We start from the raw sequence: 8,436 nt of genomic DNA, 5'->3' as shown, positions 1-8,436 counted from the left end.
TCCACTGCACTCTGTGGCAATGAATTCCACAGGCCCACCACTCTCTGGCTGTAGAAATGTCTCCGCATTTCTGTTCTGAAATGACCCCCTCTAATTCTAAGGCTGTGTCCACGGGTCCTAGTCTCCTCGTCTAACGGAAACAATTTCCTAGCATCCACCTTTTCCAAGCCATGTATTATTTTGTACGTCTCTATTAAGTCACCCCTTAATCTTCTAAACTCCAACGAATACAATCCCAGTATCCTCAGCCGTTCCTCATATGTTAGACCTGTCATTCCAGGGATCATCCGTGTGAATCTCCGCTGGACACCTGTTGGACACCCTTGACATACACATGGATTTAATGTCACTTGTGTAATGATATGTCTTGGGGATGTTGCTGGATTTCATGTGGTGGGGGCAAGATATAAATAGAAAAGGCAAATATAGAGAATTTCAACACCATCTATTGAATGGTGGGTAATACCTATTATCTTTGATCTACAATGTACATTTACAAGTTCCCCTCCGAGCCACTCCCCATCCTGATTTGGAAATATATCATTGTTCCTTCACTGTCACTGGGTCAAAATCCTGGAATTCCCTCCCTAAGGACATTGTGGGTCTACCTACAGCACATGGACTTCAGCGGTTCAAAAAGGCAGCTCACCCCCACCTTCTCAAGGGGCAACTAGGGTAATAAATACTGGGCCCACATCCAATGAGCAATTAATTTTTAAAAAATTATTTTTCTAATGTATGCAATTTGTACTGTAGGAGCCACCATGAGGTGAACCACATAACAATTAGGAGACAGACAGGTCCAAGGAATTGCTATCTTTGACTGTTCAAAAACATTTGTTACATCCAATGCTGCCCACAAAAAATGGCAGGGCTTAATACAAGTTTTTCAACAAATTCTTTACACCGTTTTACTGCTAATCCAATTAGTAAAATCCTGTAATTCACTCAAAACAACTCAGGGAACTAGAGCGTAGTCCTAAGATCACAGCTAATTGGAGGGACAGACAGACCTGGCTTCATATTGAAAAGAATTGTTAGGCCATGTTTCTGAAGAGACAAGTTAGGGCTACTGCCTGTGTTCAGTTGGAACTCGGAAAGACGTTTTCCAAGTCAGTAGATACTTCATTAATAATATAGCTGAGACTCAGGGAGAAGTCAAGAGCAGTTGGACAACTCTGTGCAGTTGAACCTAAGAAGAAGCTCTTGGAGTTAGTAGGCAGCTAAGTGTTAGTGTTAGGGTGCAGGAAAATTCCTGACATCTCCAGTGGCTTGGAAGAAGCTGTGTGCCATTAACAGGTCAATCCTTGTGAGCAAGGATGAAAAATACTCACAAGCTGTAATTTCTGGGTGCAGCTGAGCCAGATGAAAGCTCAGGAATAAAGAAACAAGGGACAGTACTGACTTGCAGAAGATAGCTACCTGAAAAAATACTAGAATTGGGTCTGTCAGTAAGTGTTGGACTGTCATTTCTAGAACTGAAGGAACATCATCCCGAGAAAATAAGGTGAACTAACAGAATGTGAGCAGTCATCAAGGCAGGACATAAATGAGTCTCTCTCGAGGTAATTCAAGGACAGGTCATCAAAAGGAAACAATCAGAATCTCTTGTGAAATTTGAAAGAAATTTGGTGACTTATGGTGTCGTTAACATCTGGGTGGGAATGCTGAAAAATCCATGGAATCTTGATCCCATTTGCTATTTGATGTGTTCTGTGGGATGTTCAATGGGTTGTACGTTCTTTACCTGTTCTCCATATTTTCCTCAAATTAAGTTTGGGATGTTAGAATATGAGTTATCTCTATCATTGCACAGTCTACAGTTTATTTTATCAATAATCTGTGCATCTTTGTTTAAGCTTCAGTTTGATTTGGATAAGTTAAGTGAATGGGCAAATACATGGCATTTACCATATAATGTGGATAACTGTATGGTTATCCACTTTGGTAGCAAGAACAGGAAGACATTATTATCTGAATGGTGATAGAATGGGAATGGAGGTGGTACTATAGACCTGGGTGGCCTTGTACACCAATCGCTGACAGTATGCGTGTGGGCACAGCAGGCAGTGAAGAAGGTAAATGGTATGTTGGCCTTCAGAGAGAGAGGATTTGAGTATAGGAACAGAGATATCTTGCTGCAATTGTACGGGGTCTTGGTGAGATCACACCTGGAGTATTTTATGCAGTTTTTGTCCGCTGATCTGAGGAAGGCTGTCCTGGTTATGTAAGGAGGGCAACCAACATTTAATCTGGGATGGCAGGATTGACATATGAAGGGAAACTGGATCAGTTAGGAATATATTCACTGGAGTTTAGAAGAATGAGGAGGGATCTCATAGAAACCAATAAAACTCTAACAGGACTGGATAGAGTAAACACAGGAAGGATGTTCCTGATGGTAGGGGGAGTCACTGTTGAAGGCTATGGACTAGGCCATTTAGGGTTGAGATGAGGAGTAATGTCTTCACCCAGAGTGTGGGCAGCCTGTGGGATCCCCTGTCACAAAAAGTGGATGAGGCCAAAAGATTGAATGCTTTCAAGCAGGAGTTAGATACAGTTCTTAGAGCTAAAGGGGTTGAAGGGTATGAGAAGTAAGCAGGATATTGAATTGGATGATCAGCCATGATCATATGGAACAGTTGAACAGGCTCGAAGGTCTGAATGACTTTCTCTCAAAACTAAGTTGAGTCTAAAATATATATGATTGTCCCGTTCATCTTCTTGGTTAAATTTACAATTTGGGGTTCTGTTCGCCGAGCTGGGAATTTGTGTTGCAGACGTTTCGTCCCCTGTCTAGGTGACATCCTCAGTGCTTGGGAGCCCCCTGTGAAGCGCTTCTGTGTTGTTTTCTCCGGCATTTATAGTGATTTGTACCTGCCGCTTCCGATTGTCAGTTCCAGCTGTCCGCTGCAGTGAACAAAGCAGAGTACATCCAAAAAGCGCAACAACTACTTGCAGATACCAACACCTACCAAAAGAGGGAGTTTGACCCCACCCCACAGCTCACCAATAGGATAAACAACAGAGGAACCTACAAAAAAACGGACAGATAACCAGGTCTGACCTACAGAGACTGAAACCTGAAAGCAACAACACCCCCAGATTCTATGGGCTACCTAAAGTGCACAAACCAGACATCCCACTCAGACCCATAGTATCACTACCAGGGACACCATCACACTGTTGCAGATGTTTCGTCCCCTGTCTAGGTGACATCCTCAGTGCTTGGGAGCCTCCTGTGAAGCGCTTCTGCGATCTTTCCTCCGGCATTTGTAGTGGTTTGAATCTGCTGCTTCCGGTTGTCAGTTCCAGCTGTCCGTTGCAGTGGTCAGTATATTGGGTCCAGGTCGATGTGCTTATCAATCGAGACAGGGGACGAAACGTCTGCAACACAAATCCCCAGCTCGGCAAACAGAATCACAATAAAACTGGAACTGTTGCAGTGGAATAAAAAATTGTAATTATCATGATGACTATATTCCTTTCTGCTGACCTGACCTGTGACGTCTTGTTTAATTAGATTTTCAACTGTTGTCTGTGGCAAAAGTCTTATTGTGGGTACACAGCATGGTGGCTCAGTACTTAGCACTGCTGCCTCACAGCGCCAAGGACCCGGGTTCAATTACCGCCTTGGGTGACTCTCTGTGTGGAGTTTGTACATTGTCCCACCTGGTGCTCTGGTTTTCTCCCACAGTCTAAAGATGTGCAGGTCAGGAGAATTGACCATGTTAAATTGCCCATAGTGTTAGGTGCATTAGTCGGGGGAATGGGCCTGGGTGAGTTACTCTTCGGAGGGTCGGTGTGGACTTGTTGGCTGAAGGGCCTGTTTCCATACTGTAAGAAATCTAATCTAATCTAAACCTCACTTTTCCACATTAAATTCCATTTGCCACTTCTCAGCCCAGCTTTGCATCTTATATATGTCCCTCTGTAACCCACAACATCCTTCGGCACTATCCATAACTCTGCCTACCTTAGCGTCATCTGCAAATTTACGAAGGATAGTTGGTCCAGCTATCCTTAGTAGCCACACACTCCGATGACAAGCAACATGAGTTCGACTGGGACAACACTACTATTATAGGACAAGCCAAACAGAGAACAGCCAGGGAATTCCTAGAGGCATGGCACTCATCCACAGATTCTATCAACAAACACATCGACCTGGACCCAATATACCGACCATAGCAGCAGACAGCTGGAACTGACAACCGGAAGCGGCAGAGGCAAACTACTATAAATGCCAGAGGAAAGATCACAGAAGCGCTTCACAGGAGGCTCCCAAGCACTGAGGATGTCACCTAGACAGGGGACGAAACGTCTGCAACACAAATTCCCAGCTCGGCGAACAGAACCACAACAACGAGCACCCGAGCTACAAATCTTCGCACAAACTTACAATTTGTTATGAGCCATTAAGGAGTGAAACTGGAATGTATTCAATACACTTTCCACACTGATTATTACATTGAATTTAATGCTTTTTCACAACATGTATTGACGATGGAGTGGTTTATTACATTGGGATGATGCTGCTGTCAGTCAGGAGACCCATTAAATAGCTGTCAGTACTTCACACAAACTTCAAACTAACAGAGTATCAACAGCAACAAGCACTTGAGAAGGAGATGTAGAGATCCCATGACCAGGGATCTCAGGATATTTGTGGAAGATTGGGAGGGAGTAGAGAATGATCCATTATAAGACAAAAGACATAGGTGCAGAAATTAGGCCATTCAGCACATTAAGGGTTTGGGGGGAAACAGAGCCATAAACAATCGCCCCACAAACTTTGGTAATTCCAGTGAAAAGCCTCCACAACCCAATTTTGAAGACAGATGTTACTGCAGGCTAAGAGAATCATTGCCAGTTAATTGACACTGCTGTATGTGGTTAGTACCATCAATGTTACCAAAGATTTAGTAGATTATACTGTCAAAGACATTGCAAAGATTGTAACCTGTGCTTCGTCTTTACTGGGATGTAGGTGTTGCTGCCTAATAGTGCTGCTTATCCCTAATGACCCTGGAGAAGGTGGCTGGGAGCTCTGTAGTCTGTGTGCTGCAGACCAACAGTGCCATTAGAGAAGGAGAGCCAGGATAGCGACCCAGCAACACTGAAGGAACAGTGAAATATTTCCAAGGCAGGGTGGTGAGTGGCCTGGAGGGGAAATTGCAGGGGGTGCTGTGTCCATGTCTCTGCTGCCAAGGAGGAGATGGTTGGACTCGCTTTTGTTGGAAGTGGTCATTGATGTGTAGGTAAATTGATGTGTAAAGTTAATCCTGAATTAGAGCATGTTTAAACTCTAAAGTAAGAAGTGAATTGCAACGGGACAAAACTGAAATGACAATGTGAGGCACAGTGAATAACATTCACTCAAAACCCAACTGGTTTTGTAATGCTCCTTCCAATGAAACATCTGCTGTTGAACAATGCTCCAGATTGATGCGGGGCAGAGGTTGAGTTAAGAGCCCTCAATCATGTCTCCAGGTACATTCAACAACCTCTTCACGTATCAGTCCCTGCTCGTCCGGCTGCTTCTCCTTCATGGCTATGCTCATTAAAATGGTTTTGTTAAATCTGCTTTGGGGGTGATGGGCAATATGCAAAACAAAGCTCATTAGACGACATGAACCTAAAGTGTAGTGGCTGCTGTAAATTGGAAATGCAGTTCTGGTTTCAGATCCAGAACAATAGCAGATAAACAAGAATGATGTGTAGTTATAAAGTGTACTTAATGACAAAGATTCAATGGTGCTTCAGAGGAGCATTATCAAATGAAAATCGATGCTTGGCCATATATAAGGAGAATGAGTGAACGTCATGAATGGAAAAGGAGCAGCAAAGAGGGTCAGAGAAGAATTCCAGAGCTAAGGACTCAGCAGCTGATGGAGCGATGGAAATGGAGAAGGCGGATGGGTCTGAGATCAGGAGTACAGTGATCTCAGAGAGTTGAAGGGCAAGAGAGGATTAAAATAATCAAAAGGAGTGAGAGCTTGGAGGGATTTGAAAAAAATGACGACAATTTTGAAATGAAGTTATTGCCGGAATGGGAGCTGATGGAAATGAGACAGCACAGTGAGGTGATAGTGGTGTAAAGCCTTTAGAAATAGGAACCAGCCCCTTGTTGCTCCTCCATTCAATAGGATCGTGGCTGATCCAGCATTGTTATAAAAACCTGGTCTTGCTGGGACTACACAGTAATCTGGGTGGTTTAACTACTCTCTGGAATGGCTGAGCAGGACGCTTGGTTCAAGTGTAATTTGAGTTTGGGTAACAAATGCTGATCCTGCCTGTGACCCCCACCACCCCCCCCAACCCCCAAGCCATTCCCCATTCCCCAACCTTCCTGTTGGAAATCCTGGCTGTATCCAGCTTGGTCTGTCTCAAAATAATCCAGGTTGTTACAGGACACTTGGGAGAACCACAAACCTTGGAAAGGTGGAACAAAACCAAGACCAAAATGTAAAATGCCGAGCAGCTGGATCGGAAATGACAAGTTAGCAAACCCTCACCAGAATTCATGGTGCTGAGCACATCAATAAATTTACTTCTGCATCATAAAAATTAGACAAGCTGTTGAACAAAGTCAATTCAGTTTGATTAATGGACACTGCTCTGGCCTGTTTGCATTTACTGAGTTTTCCCAATCAATCCAATTTTTCTCAGAAAGTACAATACACACACGCAATTTCAGAGACACACACACACACAGACACACACAGACACAGACACAGACACACGATCACAGACAGGTTTCACAAATCAGATTCCCACTTATCCCATCCCCAAAGCTCAGACCCTGCTCCGTGTCAATTTATGGGGAAACCAGACAAGTGGGGAAGGGTGAAGGCAATGCAGGGTTACAGTGACACATTTCAATGACAAGACATTCAGGAGACTGTAGTGGACGTTAATCATAAGCATGGACTCATTAGGCCGAATGACCTACTCATGTGCTGTACACCCTATGTTTTATATTATAGCCTATGGAAACAGACAGAGACACACTTTCAGAGACCCTCAGACAGAGCTGTGTAGACATATGGTCAGATACACGGTTCACAAAACTGCAGTAGTGTTCCACTGCAGTGAGGTAAGGATTCACTTCAATCACATACACTTGAGGCTACGAGGCATAATGACCCTCAGGTTCAACTCCTCACCACTTGACTCTTCCTCTTTAATGGGCCTCCAGTAATTTGGCTACTACTCTGTCCTACACACACAAGGGTTCACTCATGCACACATAGAAATAAATCTGAGATGTTGTGGTTCTGTTTGCAAAGCTGGGAATTTGTGTTGCAGACATTTCGTCCCCTGTCTAGGTGACATCCTCAGTGCTTGGGAGCCTCTTGTGAAGCGCTTCTGTGATGTTTCCTCTAGCATTTATAGTGATTTGTATCCCTATAGTGATATGCTGGAGGAAACATCACAGAAGTGCTTCACAGGAGGCTCCCAAGCACTGAGGATGTCACCTAGACAGGGGACAAAACGTCTGCAACACACATTCCCAGCTCGGCGAACAGAACCACAACAATGAGCACCCGAGCTACAAATCTTCTCACAAACTTTGAATAAATCTGAGAATTATTCTCCATTTGAAGAAGTGAGGATTATTGAAGGATAGTCTGGGAGAGATCATGTCTGACAGGTTTGACTGAGTTTATCCAGAAGGTGACTAGGTGTGTAGATGAGGCTAGTGCAGCGGATGTGGTCACAATGGGCTTTGGTGGGGCTTGAAACAAGATCTTGCATGGCAGACTGGTTGAGAAGATGTGAGCCCATGGGATCTAGGGCAACTTGACAAATTGGATCCAAAATTGGCTTAGTGACAGGAAGCAGAGGGTGATGGTCAAAGGATGTTTTTGTCACTAGAAACCTGTGCACAGTCCTGGGCTCTTTGCTGTTTGTTCTATATGTTACTGATTTAGATATATACGTTAGAGGTCTGATGAGTAAGTTTGCAGATGAAACGAATTGATGGTGTGATAAGGATGGTTGATCATATGGACAGAAAAGTAGCAAGTGGAATTTAATCCTGAAAAATGTGAGTTAGTGCCTTTTGGGAGGACTTGCAAACACATGACCACTACTGTTCATGGTACTCCAGCTGTGACCTGACTAATCTGGCTACAGGCCAAGTGCTGGATAATGGGATGAGATGTATATCATACTGGCACGGACACAGTGGGTCGAAGGGCCCCTTTCTATGCTGTAAAACTATGATTGTCTATTGCACATAAGCTCAAAGACAGATACACTTTCTAATCGCACACAAACATCCTCTCTCCTTCACACACACACACATACACACACGGCCTCACACACACAGTCACATGCACTGTCACACACATTCTCTAATGCTCTCACAGTCTCTCTCATACCAATACACCTCAAACACATCCACAGCACACACACACAATCTCGCAG

General features: G+C 44.0%; 2 protein-coding genes across 2 annotated transcripts in view; one reads left to right on the top strand and one right to left on the bottom strand.

Annotated features, from left to right (window-relative positions):
• The window catches only part of LOC122539622 (trafficking kinesin-binding protein 1-like), a 30,884-nt gene extending 29,126 nt beyond the window's left edge, over nucleotides 1-1,758 (bottom strand). The window contains exon 1 of the mRNA XM_043674621.1: nucleotides 1,748-1,758. Within this exon, the coding sequence (XP_043530556.1) occupies nucleotides 1,748-1,758 (11 nt within the window). The remainder of the gene's footprint in view (nucleotides 1-1,747) is intronic.
• Nucleotides 1,759-2,047: 289 nt separating this feature from the next.
• LOC122539621 (eukaryotic translation initiation factor 1-like) overlaps nucleotides 2,048-8,436 on the top strand; it is a 47,704-nt gene continuing 41,315 nt past the window's right edge. Inside the window, exon 1 of the mRNA XM_043674620.1 lies at nucleotides 2,048-2,078. Coding sequence (XP_043530555.1) covers nucleotides 2,048-2,078 — 31 coding nt within the window. The remainder of the gene's footprint in view (nucleotides 2,079-8,436) is intronic.

Source organism: Chiloscyllium plagiosum, chromosome 33 (genome assembly GCF_004010195.1).
Source record: "Chiloscyllium plagiosum isolate BGI_BamShark_2017 chromosome 33, ASM401019v2, whole genome shotgun sequence".
Taxonomy (NCBI): domain Eukaryota; kingdom Metazoa; phylum Chordata; class Chondrichthyes; order Orectolobiformes; family Hemiscylliidae; genus Chiloscyllium; species Chiloscyllium plagiosum.
This window is presented reverse-complemented; position numbering and strand designations above follow the sequence as displayed.